Consider the following 21,381-nt stretch of genomic DNA (forward strand, 5'->3'; position numbering starts at 1 on the left):
AAATACGCAGATGATACCACTCTGATGTCCGAAAGTGAGGAGGAGCCGAGGAGCTGCTGATTTGATACTTCTGTTCTGCAGTGTAGATCAGGCATGGGCCAACTTGGGCCCTCCAGGTGTTTTGGACTGCAACTCCCACAATTCCTAACAGCCTACCGGCTGTTAGGAATTGTGGGAGTTGCAGTCCAAAACACCTGGAGGGCCCAAGTTGGCCCATGTCTGCTATAGTGCAGGTAGAAACAGTTGGAAGCAAGAAACGCCACCAACGCCGGGTGGGATCTCAGGCCAAAGAGATTGCAAGGGATTAGTCCATTTCGACAGATTACCCCTCCGACACTTTCTGCTCCCTTCATCCCAAACACAATGATCCTCTCTAAGCCCGGCTTGGCTTATTCTGGGCTTCCCAAGAGGGGAAAGTCCTTTATCTTCCAGCAAAAACCCACAAGACGCTTGCAAAACAAATACCTTGCGCACCTTAGGCACAACAACAAAACCACCCCAAAAAAACTTGGACACAGACATTTGCATTTCCAGACACTGTAAATTCCAATAAATACAATCCCCTGCCTCACTAATATCATGCCGTTGGGCATTTATTAATCTTTTAGGTGCTACAATGTCCTCTGAAATAAAGTTATTCTCTCCAGTTTAGCAAATTGCACATACAGTGCCATCTACACTTATGCAATTTGATTCCGCTTCAATAGCTATGATTCAATGTTATGGAATCCTGGGAGTTGTAGTTTTGCAAAGTCTTTAGCCTCCTTTGCCAAAAGATCCTTAGTGAATGACAGCTCCCAGCATGCCATAGCATTGAGGTATTTATAGCAGTTAAAAGTGGTACCAAACTGCATTAAGTCACCAGTGTAGATGCACTGACGGGAAAGTGTAATATATATCGGTTCTGCCTGGCAGTGTTGAGATCTTTCCTACTAAATCTACTTTAAGAGTATAAAATAATTACAAAGTGATCCACACTTTTTTCACAACAAAGCCTTTCACACTCTCTAAGAGGCCATCTGCACTGCAGAATTATAACAGTTTGATACCACTTTAACACCAAGATCTGGAATCCTGGGATTTGTAGTTTTCTGTGGCACCAGGGCAAACTACAGATCCCAGGATTCCATGGTATCGTGCCAGTTAAGGCAGTGTCAAAGTGCGATAATCCTGCAGTGTGTATACAGCATACGAGTGCATCTCTACACTGTAGAATTAATACTGATTGGCCCCACTTTAACTCCCCAATGCTACGGGCTCATGGGAGTTGTAGTTCTGCAAGTCTTTAGCTTCCTCTGCCAAAGAGCGATGGTGCTCCAACAAACTACAACTCTTAGGATTCCATGGCAGATTAAAGGGCATCAAATTGCATTAATTCTACAGTGTAGACGCACCTTAACTCCAGAATTACCAATAGAAAAGCTAAATAGGACCAAAGCAATAATGCATACACAACACAAACTTCCTTCGCACGCAGAGATGCACAGAAAAGGGAAAATGAGATGTCAATTCACTTGGTATTTTGTAATATTCTAAAACTATTTTCCATCTTCTTTGCTATTGGGTCTGCTACATACCTCCTTTACTTTGGATAAAGGTATATTTGCAAAAAAGTATGAGCTTCACTTATTGTTAGAACCAGAATAATAATGGAATACGACTGATAAATTGACAAGTCAATGGAAAGGAAAACTGACCTGGTCTTGGGAATTCATAACTCGCAGCTTCATCTGCTTCAAGTAGGTGGAAGTGAGTGGCATGTTGTAGTCGATGATGCCGGAGACCAGAGAAGAAGGAGGTTCGTTTTCTGCAAGGAAAGAGGAGGAAAAGGAAAGGAAATATTCACGGAGAAGACGGGATACAGGCTGAGCATCCCTTTGCCAGACTTCTGAAATGCTCCCAGATCCAATTGTACTTTTTTGCTATTGCTATTATTACTGTTACACTACGTGACACAACTTTTGTTCCTTGGTCATAAATGTCATTTCCTAATTGGTTCTATCATAAAACACGAAAAAGGTTTGTTAAATTGCAAAAACTTTGTCTTTGTGCAAGGTACATCCTGCAGCACATTTTGCTCTAGTTTTTCAATGGATAGCTCATCATAGAGTCTCAACCATCGATGTTTAACTTTTACACAAATGATCAGCCACTGCCAGAAAGGACAGAGAGTTTCATCTATGGTGACGATCGTGTCATCACCGCTCAATCAGGGAGCTGTCGCACCTCAGGTTAGCTTCACCTTGCTAAGTACACCAGGCTGCACACAAGTTGAAGTCTTTTGTAGTTTATTGGAAAATAGAAGATGAATAGTTCTTTAAAAGCAGAAGTAAAGTTCCAAAATATCGTTACATAACAAAGCCTTAAAGCACCTTTAACTTCCTCTATGTTTACGAGTCTCACTTAGTGCACTTTGATCAGCCCATCCTTATGTTTTTATTTTTTATGTTTTTATGTTTTATTTAACTTTGTCTTATTAATGGTTTGATTTTAATCGTATGTTTTAATTTTTCATTTGTGTGTTTTTGGTATTTGATGTTTTTGTATGTATACTCTTTTGCATTTCTAAGCCACCCTGAGTCCCTGCGGGGAGATAGAGGCAGGGTACAAGAATAAAATTATTATTATTATTATTATTATTATTATTATTATTATTATTATTATTATTATTATTATTATTTATTTATTTATTAAAGCATAATCCAAGAAATCACCAGGAATAAACTAAGTCCCATTTAGAGCATAACAAAGTCCCATGAACATGAACACACAAAGGATATAAGAAATCCAGTAGAATGAGAACTTGTTTCTAGGTTGAATGAAAGTTGCTTTGACAAAGGTTTGTCTCCCAACACACTGTTTTAATACTCTTCGCAGAGCATGAAAGCATTTATTTGGCCTCTGACCTCCTTCTTGTTTGCTATTCTTACACTCCTTCGAACCCTGAATTCCAAACGGCCAGCTCGATCTAGAGATTCCGTTTCATCAAGGCCAGACAGCTCGTTAGCGTCTGTCTGCATGCTATCAGACTGAGAACAGTCCTCCTTTCCTGAGTCAATTTGCACCTGGCTATTTTCAATATCAACATCATTCCCTGCTGTGGGAAAACCTCTCTGTTCCTCATCCTCTACAACAGGGACACTCTGAACCTGAATCCCATAATCCCTATCAGAGTCACTCTGAGGCTCCAGCTGAGTCACAACACTAGCTTTGAAAGGGTTGAACAGAAGCTTTCAGAAGCTTTAGGTGCTCTTACTGCCTGTTACAGGGAAAACCAGTCAATTTCTAATCCATCTAAAATGCAGACGTGTGCTTTTCTCCTTCAGAATAGATAAACATCTCAAGCTCTGAGGATTACCTAGGAAAGGATCTCACTGGAGTACTGTAGCAAACCAAAATACCTGGGAGTTACCCTGGACCGTGCTCTGACTTACAAGATGCATTGCTTGCCTATCAAGCAAAAAGTGGACACTAGAAATAATATCATAGGAAAGCTAACTGGCACGACCTGGGATCACAACCTAACATAGTGAAGACATTTGCCCTTGCACTTTGCTACTCTGCTGCTGAATACGCATGCCCAGTGTGGAACACATCTCACCATATTAAAACAGTGGATGTGGAATTCAGAAGGGCCGTGAAAACATGGTTATGTGCCCAAGCTTTTGATGAGTAAATGACAAAGTTGGCATGGCCTGATTTAAGGATGAAGCATGAGGATCTCGGACGAATGGAATTAATTATATATACATTTTTAAGGTTTTTATAATGTGTTTTAACAATGTTATTAATGGATCTGTTTATATTGTTTTATTTTTATGATTGCATTTTGGGCATTACATTTTGCCAATTTTTGTAAGCCACCCTGAGTCCTCTCGGGTGAGAAGGGCGGGGTATAAATGTTGCAAATAAATAAATAAATGAGTCTCTTAATGAGACATGCCACATCATCACAGGATGTCTATGTCCTACACTGCTGGAAAAATTATATTGTTTAGCCAGCATTGCACCACCTGATATCTGTCGGGAAGTAGCAGCCAGCAATGAAAGGACCAATGCATTGACATCTCCGTCCCAGCCTCTGTTCGGATATCAGCTAGCAAGCTAATGCCTTAAATCAAGAAACAGCATCCTAAAATCTACAGAGATACTCGCAGGAATACTTCAGCAAGCAAGAGTCCAAAAGTGGCAGGCTAAAACCTGGAACCGCAATTAGTGGCTGATACTAGATGAGAAACTCCCTCCTGGGCACGCAGAAGACTGAGCGACTTAGAAGGCACTGAACAGACTGCACTCTGGCAACAAGAGATGCAGAGCTAATTTTAATAAATGGGGCCACAAAGTGTGAGTCCACAACATGCGAGTGTGGAGAAGAACAAACCACAGACCACTTATTACAATGGTGTCTGAGCCTTGCACATGCACAGTGGAGGACCTTCTCACAGGCTCTCCAAGTGGCCAGCTTCTGGTCAAAGGAAATCTAATATAATGCCAAGTTTTTCCACTTTGTGTTTTTAAATAATACTAGCTGTGCCCAGCCACGCGTTGCTGTGGCAAAGTAGTGGTGGTATTGGTTAAAAATTGTTGTGTAATTTTTATTTGACGTTATTTGCAATTTTTTATTAATTTTATTGTAAGTTATATTTTTATTTATTATATTTTATTATTTTCTTGTATTATTTTTAGTTATTTTCTGTTATTATAGTATTTTATTGTATTAATTTTTAGTGTTTTTTATTATTATTTTTTGGGTTGCTAGGAGACCAAGTTGGAGGAGCTTAGCCTTCTAACTGGCAGCATTTGGATAAAAGCAATTATTCCTCTCTCTCTAATTAGGACTTTATTTTTCTTTTCTTTTTGTTGTATCAACCTAGAGGCGTGGATGATGGGTTGTGTTGTCAAATTTCGAGGTTGGAGGGCCTGTAGTTTTGTTGTTTTGTGGGTCGCCGTGATGCCATCACTCTTTTATATAGATAGATAGATATAACTGTATCCTCAATTTGCTTCTGACACAATAAATACATATTACACTATGTGATGCGACTTTTGTTCCTAGGTTATAAATGTCATTTCCTAATTGGGCCTATAATTTAAAGACATGGAAAAGGCTTATTAGACTGCAAAAAAAAAACTTTTTTCTTTGTGGGAGGGACATCCTGCAGCACATTTTGCCCTCAACCAATTCAATATAGAAGTTTCTAGAGTAGAACAACTATTTTCAAAATAAGCATCACACAAAAAAACAGGAAATAATACTTTCAAACCAGGAACAGAAAATGTGAAATGCATCTTGGAACTGTATTATATGGTCCATGTAGACCAGGGATGGGCAAACTTGGGCCCTCCGGATGTTTTGGACTCCAACTCCCACAATTCCTAACAGCCTGCCGGCTGTTAGGAATTGTGGGAGTTGGAGTCCAAAACACCCGGAGGGCCCAAGTTTGCCCATCCCTGGTGTAGACCCATATAATGCAGTTCAATGTAGTTAACCAATGCAGTATAGATGGGGACTTAGCTGACCAATTCCAAACTGCATTATATGGTAGTGCAGAGCCTTGTATAACTATTTCATGCTAAATGATAATAATAATCATCATCATCATAATTTGATAGATCAATTCCTTAGCTGCTTTGTGGGGCTTTACCTTTGGGCTCCACGCCGTTGGAGTTAAAATGCATCCTTTTCTGGCATTCGGTGCAACTCATCAGGAACCTGGTCACGGCCTCTCTGGGCAGGAAAGCATAGGTCTCCGCAATCTGGAGCAGAAAGGGAAAATATCCAATAAAGAATCAGTGCCAGCAAAAAATGCATCTCCTTGGCTTTCCTTGCATCACGTTGACCTGCCAAATTATATTCATTTTGAAAAACCCTTTCTAGAGATACAGGCTATGTATACCAATGAGGATTAGCTTAATTTGCCCAACATGCTGACTCAAGTATCTTGAAAAGAAGTTGGAAATATTAATTACATCACTATATCTTATGCATATATCCCATCCTACTTTGGTCCAGAACAAATCGTACTGAATTGATCTTTTTTTTTCTTTTCCAGATAACTAATTTAATAGATGGTGGGAATGCTATGGATGTAATGTATTGATAAGATCCCCTATGACAGTTTGATTAGCAAATGACTACTTTACAGTTTGCTAATCGTGTCTAAGTCAAGGGCAGGTTTGGGGACCGAAATACAGTAGAGTCTCACTTATCCAAGAGTCGCTTATCCAAGGTTCTGGATTATCCAAGGCATTTTTGTAGTCAATGTTTTCAATATATCGTGATATTTTGGTAATAAATTCGTAAATACAGAAATTACAACATAACATTACTGCATATTGAACTACTTTTTCTGTCAAATTTGTTGTATAACATGATGTTTTGGTGCTTAATTTGTAAAATCATAACCTAATTTGATGTTTAATAAGGCTTTTACTTAATCCCTTCTTATTATCCAAGATATTCGCTTATCCAAGGTTCTGCCAGCCTATTTAGCTTGGATAAGTGAGACTCTACTGTAGTAGTAGTAATAATAATAATAACAACAACACGTACAGTAGAGTCTCAGTTATCCAACACTCACTTATCCAACGTTCTGGATTATCCAACGCATTTTTGTAGTCAATGTTTTCAATACATCATGATATTTTGGTGCTAAATTCGTAAATACAGTAATTACTACATAGCATTACTGTGTATTGAACTACTTTTTGTGTAAAATTTGTTGAATAACATGATGTTTTGGTGCTTAATTTGTAAAATCATAACCTAATTTGATGTTTAATAGGCTTTTCCTTCATCCCTCCTTATTATCCAAGATATTCGCTTATCCAAAGTTCTGCTGGCCTGTTTAGCTTGGATAAGTGAGACTTTACTGTAGTAGTAACAACAACAACAACAACAAGTATTTATATCCCACTTTTTCTCTTCCAAAGGACACTCAAAGCAGCAAATGCCATGAAACCTACTGAGCGTCACACTCTCTCAGCCTCAGAGGAAGGCAAAGGCAAAACCACTCACACCAAACAAATCTTGGCAAGAAAACCCTGTGATACAGTTACCATAAATGACCTGAAGGCACACAACAACAACAACAACAACAACAACAACAACAACAACAACAACAACAACAAGTTTCCCTGAGCACAGGTTTTGCACAGAACTCCAATATGCTGATGATAACGTAGTCTGTGCTCTTTCAGAAGCAAACCTACAAGCCACTCTAAACAACTTTGCAGAAGCATACAAAAAGCTTGGTCTCACATTGAACATTGAGAAAACCAAAGTGCTCTTCCAGCAGTCACCAAACAATCTCTCCACAATACCAGAAATACAGCTTAATGGTGTAATATTAGAAAATATTTCTGCTACCTTGGCAGCCACCTCTCCACAAAAGTCAACATTGACACTGAAATACAACACCGCCTGAGCTCTGCAAGTGCAGCATTTTTCTGAATGAAGCAGAGAGTGTTTGATGATCGGGACATCTGTAGAGAGACCAAGGTGCTTGTTTATAAAACTACTGTTCTCCCAACGCTGCTATGCGTTGACGCTTTCCACTCGCTTGGCAGCCACCTCTCCACAAAAGTCAACATTGACACTGAAATACAACACTGCCTGAGCTCTGCGAGCGCAGCATTTTTCCGAATGAAGTAGAGAGTGTTTGAGAATCAGGACATTTGTAGGGAGACCAAGATGCTTGTTTATAACACTACTGTCCTTCCAGGCCTGTAGCGAGGGGTGGTTTTAGGGGTTCAACCCCCCCCCCCCCAAATTTTTCAGGTTATAAAAAAAAACCTGGTTTACTCATGAATTTTAACTGGTTAACCAAATCCCCATACTAAGTCTATGAGTCGCAAAACATTAAGAGTCCCTCCAGGACTATCTCAAGCAGATATTGACAGGTTTGTAGAAGGGAGGGGTGTGTGTTAATGGTTCAAACCCCCCCCCCCCCCCCCCCCGAAATTTTTTTCTGGCTACGGCCCTGTGTCCTCCCAACCCTGTTCTTTGCCTGCAAAATATGGACCATCTACAGTCATCACACTCAACTCCTGAAAAGATTCCATCAGTGTTGCCTCTGGAAAATCTTGCAGATCTCTTGGGAATAAGATAGGCAGAGAAATGTCAGCATGCTGGAAGAAGCAAAGACTACTAGCATTAAAGCCATGATCATTCGCCATCAACTCCGCTGGACTGGCCACGTTATCCGAATGCCCAAAGATCACTGTCTCCCAAAGCAGTTAATCTACTCTCTACTCAAGAATGGAAAATGAAATGTTTGTGGGCAGGAAAACGGATTAAAGCCAACCTTACAAACTGTGGCATAGACACTGAGAACATCATTAAGGGGCCGGGCTGTGGCGCAGGCTGGTTAGTAGCCAGCTGCAATAAATCACTCTGACCAAGAGGTCATGAGTTCGAGGCCAGCCCATGTTAGAGTGAGCACCCGACAATTAAAATCAAATCAATAGCCCCTGCTCGTTGCTGACCTAAGCAACCCGAAAGATAGTTGCATCTATCAATTAAGAAGAGCCTCCGGTGGCTCAGTGTGTTAAAGCGCTGAGCTGTTGAACTTGCAGTCCCAGGTTCAAATCCGGGGAGCGGAGTGAGCGCCTGCTGTTAGCTCCAGCTTCTGCTAACCTAGCAGTTAAAAAACATGCAAATGTGAGTAGATCAATAGGTACCGCTCCGGTGGGAAGGTAATGGCGTTCCATGCAGTCATGCCGGCCACATGATCTTGGAGGTGTCTATGGACAACACTGGCTCTTTGGCTTAGAAATGGAGATGAGCACCAACCCCCAGAGTCGGACACGACTGGACTTAACATCAGGGGAAACCTTTACCCTTACTCTATCAAGAAATTTAGGTACCACTTATATGTGGGGAGGCTGATTTAACTAATTTACAACACTCTTAAAAAAAATCATCCAGCAAGCGTTTGGAATGAGGAAGTTGCCGTTGCAGTGGATGATGAAGCAGCTGCTCCCCCTGTGGCTGGAATTGAGCATACCCACAGGAAGCTGGAGAAGTTTAAATTACCTCTATGTCTGTCTCTGTTCTATGTGTATATGGCATTGAATGTTTGCCAATTACAGTAGAGTCTCACTTATCTAACACTCGCTTATCCAACGTTCTGGATTATCCAATGCATTTTTGTAGTCAATGTTTTTAATACATCATGATATTTTGGTGCTAAATTCGTAAATACAGTAATTACTATATAGCATTACTGCATACTGAACTACTTTTTCTGTCAAATTTGTTGTATAACATGATGTTTTGGTGCTTAATTTGTAAAATCATAACCTAGTTTGATGTTTAATAGGCTTTTCCTTAATCCCTCCTTATTATCCTACATATTTATTTACATTATTTATATTCCGCCCTTCTCACCCCGAAGGGGACTCAGGGCGGATCACATTACACATGTAAGGCAAACATTCAATGCCTTAACATAGAACAAAGACAAGACAAACACGGGGCTCCGAGCTGGCCTCGAACTCATGACATATTCACTTATCCAACATTCTGCCGGCCCGTTTATGTTGGATAAGCGAGACTCTACTGCAGGGGTCCCCAAACTAAGGCCCGGGGGCCGGATGCAGCCCATCGAAGCCATTTATCCGGCCCCCACGGCACAAGGGCAGAAGGGGGTTGGGCTAAATAACCCAAGGGGTCTCTTCTTCTCTTACAACCCTTATTATTATTATTATTATTATTATTATTATTATTATTATTATTATTATTATTACTGAGGCTGGGTGGCCATCTATCAGGGATGCTTTGCTTCTGCTTTTGGTGCACAGAGGCAGAAGGAGGTTGGACTAAATGGCCCAAGGGGTCTCTTCCAACCCTCCTCCTCCTCCTCCTCCTCCTCCTCCTCCTCCTTCTTCTTAACATTGACGCTGGGTGGTCATCTGTCAGGGGTGCTTTGCTTGTGCTTTCAATGCACAAAGGCAGAAGAGGGTTGGACTCAATGGCCCAAAGGGTCTCTTCCAACCCTCTTTTTTATTGTTGTTGTTGTTGTTATTATTATTATATTTATTGCTCGATGGCCAACTATAGTCCGGCCCTCCAACGGTCCGAAGGATCGTGAACTGGCCCCCTGTTTAAAAGGTTTGGGGACCCCTGGTCTACTGTATGTGTACATTGTGATCCGCTCTGAGTCCCCTTCGGGGTGAGAAAGAAGGGCAAAATATAAATACTGTAAAGAAATAAAGAAATAAACTGGGAAGCCCTGGCCCTTGAGTGCTCTAACTGGAGGTCAGCTGTGACCAGCAGTGCTGTGGAATTCGAAGAGGGATGAATGGAGGGAGAAAGGGAGAAACGTGCCGAGAGGAAAGCATGTCAAGCCAACCCTGACCGGGACCACCTTCCACCTGGAAACCGATGTCACTATGGAAGAACATGTGGGTCAAGAATAGGGCTCCTCAGTCACCTACGTGTCCACCAACAAGACACTGTACTTGGAAGGCCATCATATTCGGGCTACAAGGGATTGCCTATGACAAAGGCTCTGCAAAGCTGCTTCCCAAATATAAGGCACTCCCCCAAACCTAGCAGAGGGTGGAAAATCTCCAGGGAAGGGACTTTCCAGGCTGGCTCAGAGTGCGTTCCTTCTTGCTCATCGCTGCAACCTACTCATTCCTCTCGGAACAATCTGTTATTTTCCCTCACCAAGGTTGCTGTTCAAAACGACAACAACATCTTTGCAGGGAAACAGATAATATGAGAAAACGTGGTCCATACAAACACACATATGCAACTTATTAACGAATGCTGCTTTTCTGCAAGGTAAAAAAGGTAAAGGTTTTTCCCTGACGTTAAGTCCAGTCGTGCCCGACTCTGGGGGTTGGTGCTCATCTCCATTTCTAAGCTGAAGAGCCGGCGTTGTCCGTAGACACCTCCAAGGTCATGTGGCCATTGGCATAATTGCATGGAGTGCCAATACCTTTCCGCAGAAATGGTACCTATTGATCTACTCACATTGGCATGTTTTCGAACTGCTAGGTTGGCAGAAGCTGGAGCTAACAGCGGGCGCTCACTCCGCTCCCTAGATTTGAACCTGGGACCTTTCGGTCTGCAAGTTCAGCAGCTCAGCGCTATAACGCACTGCGCCACCGGGGCTCCTGGTTTTCTGCAAAGCATCCTCAAAATCCTATGCTCCAGGGGTGCAACCCACACTGAGGAATAAATGCAATTTGATACCACTTTAAGTACAATTGCAAAATGCTATGGAATCTGAGAGCTGTCCTTTTGCAAGGTCTCTCGCCTTCTCTGCCAAAAAGACTGGTGCCTCATCAAACTACAACTCCCAAGACTATATAGCATGCCGCCATGGCATTTAGAGTGGTGTCAAACCATATTAGTTCTGCGGTTTAGATGTGTCCAATATCACATCATGCATCTTGTCATGCTGGCACATTCACACAACTGCAGGAATGTATCCAGAAGATGTCCAAGATATTAAAAGGTCAGGAAGCCAAGTCCTATGATGCTCAGTTGCTCAAGAAATTGATATACAGTAGAGTCTCGCTTATCCAACATTCTGGATTATCCAACACATTTTTGTAGTCAATGTTTTCAATATATCATGATATTTTGGTGCTAAATTCATAAATACAGTAATTACTACATAGCATTATTTCGTATTGAACTATTTTTTCTGTCAAATTTGTTGTATAACATGATGTTTTGATGCTTAATTTGTAAAATCATAACCTAATTTGATGTTTAATAGGCTTTTCCTTAATCCCTCCTTATTATCCAACATATTCACTTATCCAACGTTCTGCCGGCCTGTTTATGTTGGATAAGTGAGACTCTACTGTAATAATAATAAATACCACAAATACATGTATTGAAATGTATTTCTATAAAAGATACATATTAAAACATATTCAATTTTGCAATGAATTTTGCATTGCTTTTAAGCACTGCTTGCTACTTTGAGTGTCCCTTAAGAGAAAAAGCAGCATACTACTACTACTACTACTACTACTAATAATAATAATAATAATAAGTGCAAAAAAAGGGACACTGGTTTTTAAAAGAGGGGTTTTACAAACAAGGGAAGAAAATGTCCTGAAATACATATATATAAATACGGAGAGATGTACTTCCACTAAGTGGCAGCAAAACCCAATTTTCTGTTTTCAAGATGAGAGCGGTAGGGCAAAGAGCAGAAAGGAGGAGGACTTGGTTTGCTTGCATGCTGGCAAAGGATGCCAAAATGGTTGCCATTCCTCTCACCTTTCTTCCTTCCTTTTTTGGCTGAACCTGCCTAAACCTTCGTCCTCTCACGGAGTCCTTGCATCAGCAATTCCCTTCCAGAAGCGTCAAAGCAAAGGATGCTTGGAGACGAGAAGAGGCTGCAAGGATTATGTCCGGGAAACGAGTCAAATCCCTTTTCCTGCCATTTGCATCCATGGCTCCATTGTGTCCCTGTCTCGAGAACAGGCATGGGCAAACTTGAGCCCTCCAGGTGTTTTGGACTCCAACTCCCACAATTCCTAACAGCCGGTAGGCTGTTAGGAATTGTGGGAGTTGGAGTCCAAAACACCTGGAGGGCTCAAGTTTGCCCAGTTCTGCCCCAGAGCAAGTGTCTTTGCAGTTCGATCTTTAAATCAGCTTTTCCAGTCGCTTCTCTTCAATCCTGCTGTTGCCTGGGATTGCAACATCAATTATCCATATTTTGTTTTTTAACACAATCATGAGGTCAGGAATATTGTGCTCCAAAACTATTAGCTTGAATTCAGAAGTCGCAGAATAGTTTGACATGTTCTTTTTCCGTAACCTTTTCTGGCTTGTGATCCCATCAGTTCTTTATCACAAGGAGATGGTATTTGTGGCACATGTTCCAATGGATCATCTGAGCAAAGATGTTATGCCTCTGCTTGTAGTCTGTCTGTGCAATCTTCTTGCAGCAGCTGAGGATGGGATCTATTGTTTTATCTGCTTCTTTGCAGGATCTACATTTGGGATCTGTCATCGACTTTTCAATTTTGGCTTTGATGGCATTGGTTCTAATGTCTTGTTCTTGGGCTGACAGAATCAGGCCCTCCGTCTCCTTTTTCAAAGTTTCATTTGTGAGCCACAGCCATGTTTTTTCCTTGTCAATTTTGCTCTCAATTTTTCCCAGGAACTGCCCATGGAGTAGCAGTAGAAGTAGTTGTTGTTGTTGCTATTTTTGTTATTACTAGCTTTGCCCGGCCATGCGTTGCTGTGGCTTATGAGAATCCTTTGTTGGACAGGTGGAATAGCAGTGAATAGCCTTGCAGTCTCAAAGCCTGGCCATTTTCCGGAGTAGCTGGAGCTTTTTGTTGTATGACCGTAGAGGCATGGATGAGGGGTTGTGCTGCCAAGTTTAGTGTTTCTGGGATGTGTAGTTTTGTTGTTTTGTCCTAGGCCAAAATTTCATTACCCTTTTATATATATAGATTATATCACTCACAGATCTGCAAGATTGCGGCAGACATATAGAATCCTCAGCTGAATCCACAAGGATCAAATCCACACCAAGGGGACAGAGGCCCCTTCTACACAGCCATATAATCCAGATTATCAAAGGAGGTAGTCCACATGATTTGCTTTGAAGTGGATTATATGACTCTACACTATATTGAGTCCCCTCGGGGAGAAAGGCGGGGTAAAAGTGATGTAAATAAATAAATAAAATAAATACAATGCCATATAATCCAGTTCAAAGCAGATAACCTGGGTTTTATATGACAGTGAATCCAAATTGGATTTGCTGCCCTGGTACATCCCTGAATGTGAATAACTTCACCTTAAATCAATCAATCAATCTATCTATCTATCTATCTATCTATCTATCTATCTATCTATCTATCTATCTATCTTTCTTTCTGTCTTTCTGTCTTTCTGTCTTTCTGTCTTTCTTTCTTTCTTTCTTTCTTTCTTTCTTTCTTTCTTTCTTTCCTTCCTTCCTTCCTTCCTTCCTTCCTTCCTTCCTTCCTTCCTTTCTTTCTTTCTTTTTCTTACTATATTTATACCCTGCCCGTTTCACCCCAAAGGGGACTCAGAGCTTCTTACAAATTGGCAACTATTCAATGCCATATAAGCAAACATGTAAAAACAATAAGCATATACATTAAACCATACAAGTTAAGAAAAATCATCTATACATTAAAACCAATTGTTAAAAACCACACAAATCTAGCATATCATTTGTCCCCAGGATTATTTGTTTTAGGTTATACAATTGGCCCTCTGTATTTGCAGATTCTGCATCCATGGATATCACCATCCACATAATAATAATAATAATAATAATAATAATAATAATAATAATAATAATAATAATTCCAAAAAGTAGTTCTTGATTTTATACAAGGGATGCCCATATTTGACAATGGCACTGCCTATAATGAAGCTTAAGTACCTATAGATATTGGAAACGTGGGATTTTTCCAAAGACTGCTTCTAACTCACCAAACTGAGACTCCTACTATGCCATAGCATTGAGTCATGGAGGTTAAAGTGGCATTAAACTATATTAATTATTTAGTGCAGATGCACCCTTTGTCACCAGAAGAAGGCTGTGTTTTCTAAGAAAGCAATTTCTAATCATTCGGTTTAAATGGATATCTATCTATCTATCTATCTGTCTATCTATCATCTATTTATCTATCTAATATTAGCTGAAATATCTGGACATAGGGCAGGATATAAATATTTCAATTACCCATCATGCTGCCGTTGGTTTGAGCATTCAACTACGAATCTGGAGTTCATGGTTCAAAACCCTTTTCAGTCATGAATCCCAACAGGTGAGCCAAGCTTTAGCACAGCTGGTTAATCACCAGCAGCAATAAATAATTGCAAACCAGAAGGTTGCCAGTTCGAAGCCCGAGTCGGAGTGAGCACCCAACCATCAGCCCAGCTCACTGTCCACCTAAGCAGTTCGAAAACAGTAGTTCAAAAACAGCATGAGTAGAGAAATTAGACACTGCTTAAGCAGGGAGGTATTTTACCATAAAAAATGCCGGCGATCAAAGAGCAAGGAGGAAAAATTCTGCAATCATAGGGCTTGATGTCATAGCGGATGGTGCAACAGCACCCCCCTGTGGCTGGAATCAAGAATAACCTCCAGGCGCCGAAGTTGGAAAAAATGGCGATATACCTCTCTATCTGTTTGTCTGTCATGTATGTCTAACGGCATTGAATGTTTGCCATTTATGTGTGTGTTGTGATCCACCCTGAGTTCCCTTTGGAGTAAAAAGGGAGGAATAAAAAGACTGTAAATAAATAAATAGGTGATCATGGACAAGTCACACACTCTCTCAGCCATAGAGAAAGGCTAGACTTAACGCATCTTTGATGAAATCTTGCAAAGAAAACCATGCGCCAACAAAGTGCAATAGTCTTAGTGTTGGATGAATTTGAAGGTGCATCTACACTGCAGAATTAATACAGTGTGGAAGGACTTAAAATGCCATTGCTCAGTGCTATAGAGTCATGGGAGTTGTAGTTTTGCAAACCTTCCTCCCCAAGGAGTGTTGGTGTTTCACTAAACTACAATGATTCCATAGCATTGCGCTACAGCAGTTAAACTGATGTCAAAACTGCATTAATTCGACAGTGTAGATGCACTCTGAATCCCTGCTCAGTTGTGGAAACCCGCTGAGTGGATCACAACACTCTCAGGTCCAGAAAATTCAGTGGGAGGGTTGCCATAAGTCAGAAACGGCTTAGAAGAACAATCACCAAATAAATAGACGGATAGACAGACAGATAGATGGAGAGATGATGGTCACAGTGGAGGCAAGTGTCCAAATCATTTTCCATGGGCAACTTTGCCTCCAGAAGCCCCTCCAGAAGCCTGGCTTTGGAAGAGCTAGCTATGAAAAGCTGTCAAGCTTCTTCTCCTGAAGACGCAGGGAATGCGGCTGCTTGACGCCCACTGCTTCCTCCAGCAGCAGAAAGAACCCAAAAAGGATCGCAACCCTTGCGTCCGGACTCAAAATATAAGGAAGTGGTTTGACTCCAAAGACAAAAGGGCCTCTTTGTGCCGAGCGTTCAACTTCCCCAAAATGTCTGTCAAAAGCACAGGGCCAGGCAGGTGGCAGGGCTTGGCTTAGGTCAGAACTCATGCCGGTTTAAGGCGCAAAATTTATTTTCAGTCCCAGGGTAGAATCCTGCAACGTGAGCAGCAACGGTGCCTTGCAGCAGGACTTCTTAAAACATTCCCCACCTGTGACCCTTTTCCACCCTATACCTTTTTACGTGACCCCAGGAATATAACATAACATAATATAAAATAGGTATGAAACCCAATAGACCAGCATTTGCAAGGCTTGCTGAACAGGTCCGTTTCCTTTTTGTGAAGTATAGTCACATTTTCTGCAGAGTCCACTGTAAACACTGCATGCTGTTGCTCACAGATTTGGGGAAATGGGTGGCATTCAGAAACCTTGTATTGCTGCCCAAGTTTGTGTGACCCCCCAACATTGAGCTAAGGGGTCCCTTGCTCTTTTGGAATATAATAATAATAATAATAATAATAATAATAATAATAATAATAATAATAATAATAAAACTTTATTTATACCCCGCCACCATCTCCCCGTGGGGACTCGGGGCGGCTCACAATATATATGCAACAATTGTGTCTTTGAGCATGTGCAGAATCCCTAGCCTTTTTGGAACATATGCAGCAGTGGTGCCTTTGAGCATGTACAGAGTTCCTAGCGCCTTTGGAATATATGCAGCAATTGTGCCTTTGAGCATGTGCAGAGTTCCTTGTCCTTTGGGAACATATGCAGTAATAGTCCCTTTGAGCATGTGCAGAATCCCTAGCCCTTTGAGAACATATGAAGAAATAGTGCCTTTGAGCATGTGCAGAGTGTCCCTAGTCCTTTGGAAACATAGGCAGTAATAGTGCCTTTGAGTATGTGCCGAATCCCTCGCCCTTTGGGAGCATATGTGGCAATGGTGCCTTTGAGCATGTGCAGAATCCCTATCCCTTTGGGAACATATACATTAATAGTGCCTCTGAGCATGTGAAGAGTCCCTAGCTCTTTTGGAGCATACGCGGCAATGGTTCGTTGCAGAATCCCTTGCAGCAGTGGTGACTTTGAGCATGTGCAAAATCTCTCGTCCTTTTGGAACATATGCAACAATGGTGCCTTATTGGTATTGTGTAGAGTCCCTGTCCCTTTTGGAACATATGCAGCAATGATGCCTTTGAGCATGTGCAGAATCCCTCGCCCTTTTAGAACATATGCAACAATGGTGCCTTATTAGTATGTGTAGAGTCCCTATCCCTTTTGGAACATATGCAGCAATGATGCCTTTGAGCATGTGCAGAATCCCTCGCTCTTTGGGAACGTATGAAGCAATGGTGCCTTTGAGCATGTGCAGAATCCCTCGCTCTTTGGGAACGTATGCAGCAATGGTGCCTTTGAGCATGTGCAGTGCCCCTAGCCCTTTGGGAACATATGCAGCAATGGTGCCTTTGAACATGTGCAGAGTCCCTAGCCCTTTTGGCACAAACATAGCAATGGTACTTTCGGGCAGTTTAACTGCTAGTGCTCCTTGCTATGGAATAATGAGAGTTGCAGTTTGGTGAGTCACCCTTTGGCAGAGAAATCTGGCGGCCTTGTAAAACTAAAGCTCCCAGTAATCCATAGCAACGAGCCATGGGAGCCCAAGGGGTGCTGAACTGCATTTGTTCCACAGTGCAGACGCCTCCTCTTGGTGCAAGGCAGAGATCAGCCCCCGGCCCAGGACTCCGACTGAAGGCATGAGGGGAGGTCCGGGATGGGGAAGGGTCCGCCCCCAGATTGTCCGTCTGCTGGTGGCTTTGCCCTCTTCTATTATGGAGAGGTCACCTGCAAACAGGCGAGGAGAATCGGAGCGCACAATGGCGCCCGGCCGACCAACCACAGGGATGGATGGATAGACGGATGGGGGAGACGTAGAGCGGCCAAGCCAAGCGCAGTGAGGCCGGGGGCAAGAAGCAGGGGCCAGCTGGGGAAGGGGAGGCAGGCCTGCCACTCAGGAAGCCTTGAGGCCAGGCCGGCACTCGGGCAAGGGCTCCAGCTGGACGTGAAATTCCTGACAATCTCCCCTTTTCCCAAGCAGAAACCCAAACGTTGCAGGAAACCAAAGTGCAAGCTGTTGGGGGCAAAGGATGCGAGATAATGGCAAGAAACTGGAAGCCTTGGGTGGCAAAGGCAACAAGGAGGCAAGTGGAAGGCCACCCAATCCAACTCCTGCCGGGCAGGAAGACACAATCAAAACCCACCCGACAGATGGCCATCCAGCCTTTGATATAAACCATCAGACTCCCAAGGAGCATATCCCATGACTGACAGCTTTTACCACCGGCAAGTTCTCAATAAGGTTTAGTTGGAATCTCTTTTCCTGAAATTTGAATGCTTTGCTCCATTGTGTCTTTAAAGCAGCATACTATCAAATATGTAAACATAGCTATCCCTTCACCTCTCTCTGCATTCTCTTTTCTAGGCTAAACTTCCTCAACACCCTCATCCACTCCTCATAGGGCTTGATTTCCAAACCTTTTGCCATTTTGGTCTAGACGTATTCCAGGTTACCAATATCCTAATTGAATTGCTCTGACCAGAACTGGACACAGGGTTATTCCAAGAGAACAAAACAGAACACAATGAGTTTTCTCCATCTAAACACCTCCATCTAAGGAGACCCCCAATGGCGCAGTGGGTTAAACCTTTCTGCCAGCAAGACTACTGAACAAACAGGTCAGTGGTTCGAATCTGGGGAGAGTGGGTGAGCTCCCTCTGTCAGCCCCAGCTCGCCATGCGGTGACATGAGAGAAGCCTCCCACAAGATGGTAAAACATCAAAACATCTGGGCGTCCCTTAGGCAACGTCCTTGAGGGCAGCCAATTCTGGGCCGGGCTGTGGCGCAGCTGATTAGTAGCCAGCTGCAATAAATCACTACTGACCGAGATGAATGAGTTCAAAGCCCGGGTCAGGTTAAGCCCCCGACCATTAAACAGCCCAGCTTGCTGTTGACCTATGCAGCCCAAAAGACAGTTGCATCTGTCAACTAGGAAATTTAGACACACTTTATGCGGGGAGGCTAATTTAACTAATTTACAACACCATAAAACTTCCAGCAGCATGTGGAAAGGAATGAGGAAGTACAGCACTCGGTGTCACTCGTGGTTGGTGAAGCAACAGCTCCCCCTGTGGCTGGTATCGAGCATACCCTCATGAAGCTGGAAATGTTAAATTGCCTCTGTGTGTGTCTATACTGTATGTTGTTTGTCTGATGGCATTGAATGTTTGCTATATATATATATGTGCATCGTAATCCGCCCTGAGTCCCCTTCGGGGTGAGAAGGACGGAATATAAATACTGTAAATAAATAAATAATGAACAATGATTTTTTTTTTCGTGTCAGGAACAACCGGAGTTGCTTCTGGAGTGAGAGAATTGGCCGTCTGCAAGGACGTTGCCCAGGGGACGCCCGGATGTTTTGATATTTTACCATCCTTATGGGAGGCTTCTCTCATGTCCCTGCATGGAGCTGGAGCTGATAGAGGGAGCTTATCCGCGCTCTCCCCCGTTAGGATTAGAACCTGGCAGGTCAGCAACCCAACCTTCAAGTCGCAAGGCTTTTATCCTCTAGGCCAGGGGTCCTCAAACTTTTAAAGCAGACGGCCGGTTCACAATCCTTCAGACTGTGGAGGGGCCGAACTATCATTTGGAGGGAAAAAAATGAACAAATTCCTATGCACACTGCACATGTCTTATTTGTAGTGCAAAACAACAACAATAAAAACAATTTTAACCAACATAAACCTATCAGGATTTCAATGGGAAGTGTGGGCCTGCTTCTGGCCGAGATAGTCAAGTTAATTAGGATTGTTGTTGTGTGCCTTCAAGTCATCTCAGACTTTGGGCGAGCCTAAGTCTAACATTATTTATTTATTTATTCATTTACTACATTTATTTATTACATTTATATCCCGCTCTTCTCACCCCGAAAGGGATTCAGAGCAGCTGTATGTACATACAATATATTATATTATTAGCATAGCACAATATTAGCATTATATATATTGAACTATACCACTATAATGTAATATTATATGTAATATATATCATATAATTAATATTATTATATGGTATTATTAGTATTATATTGTATAACATTATAATATTATTATCAATATTATATGTATATACAATATATTATATTATTTAAAATGACATAAAAATATCTATATATATAAAAGAGTGATGGCATCAGGGCAGCGGACAAAACAACAAAACTACAGGCCCCCCAACCTCGAAATTTGACAACACAACCCATCATTCACGGCTCTAGGTTGATACAACAAAAAGAAAAGAAAAATAAAGTCCTAATTACAGGGAGAGGAATAATAGTTTTTATCCAATTGCTGCCAGTTTGAAGGCTAAGCTCCGCCCACTTGGTCTCCTAGCAACCCACTCAGCCCAGGGCACAGGCAGAGTTAGGCCTCACTTAGGCCTCTTCCACAGATTATCAGATTTGAACTAGATTATATGGCAGTGTAGACTCAAGGCCCTTCCACACAGCTATTTAGAATCTTATATTATCTGCTTTGAACTGGATTATCTTGACTCCACACTGCCATATAATCCACTTCAGTGTGCATACTAAACATAAAGACAGCCATACAACAGACATTCAATACCACCACTACCTCAACAATTTCTCAACAACACCACCCGACAACGCCACAGCAACGCGTGGCCGGGCACAGCTAGTTATATTATAAAACTGAGGGTGGGGGCCAGGTAAATGACCTTGGAGGGCCGCATCCGGCCCCTGGGCCTTAGTTTGGGGACCCCTGCTCTAGGCCACCGGAGGCTATGAACAATGATCTCACACCAGAAGCGACTTGCAGTTTCTCAAGTCGTGCCTGACATGAAAAAAAAAATGTAAACACTTAATGATACAACCTAGAGTTGCATTGGCCTTTTCATCTGCTATACCACACTGTTGACTCAGCATGTGGCGTACTAAGACTTCTCGAACCCTTTTGCAAAGCCAGTTGTCCCACATCCTATATCTGCATTTCTGTGACTCTTAGAGCACATGTGTCACTGGACCCCATCCACAATTTTTTCCCTTTTAGCTTCTTCTCCCATCTCTATCTTTTTGGAGTGTGTGCATGTGTGTTCTCACCGCCCGGTAGGTCTTCTTCTGCCCGGCGTGCTTGGGCGCCTTCCCCGGCTCGGCAGAGCTCTCCACGTGCATGGAGTAGATGATGTCGAAGAAGTCCTCCACCACGGCCACGCGCTTGAGAGCCAGGCCCTCCGGCTCCGAGAGACCATCTGCCCCCTGAAAGCAGACAGACAGGCCAGGCCTTGCGTTAGGATCA

At 42.3% G+C, this 21,381-nt stretch overlaps 1 protein-coding gene across 1 annotated transcript in view; it reads right to left on the reverse strand.

Moving 5' to 3' along the window:
* Window positions 1-21,381, reverse strand: part of LOC134298715 (nucleolar protein 4-like) — a 155,241-nt gene that overhangs the window by 49,514 nt on the left and 84,346 nt on the right. Inside the window, exons 2-4 of the mRNA XM_062979786.1 lie at window positions 21,186-21,341; window positions 5,646-5,757; window positions 1,698-1,807 (exon numbers count right to left, since the gene is read on the reverse strand). Of these exons, the coding sequence (XP_062835856.1) occupies window positions 1,698-1,807; window positions 5,646-5,757; window positions 21,186-21,341 (378 nt within the window). The remainder of the gene's footprint in view (window positions 1-1,697; window positions 1,808-5,645; window positions 5,758-21,185; window positions 21,342-21,381) is intronic.

Source organism: Anolis carolinensis, chromosome 4 (assembly GCF_035594765.1).
Source record: "Anolis carolinensis isolate JA03-04 chromosome 4, rAnoCar3.1.pri, whole genome shotgun sequence".
Lineage (NCBI taxonomy): Eukaryota > Metazoa > Chordata > Lepidosauria > Squamata > Dactyloidae > Anolis > Anolis carolinensis.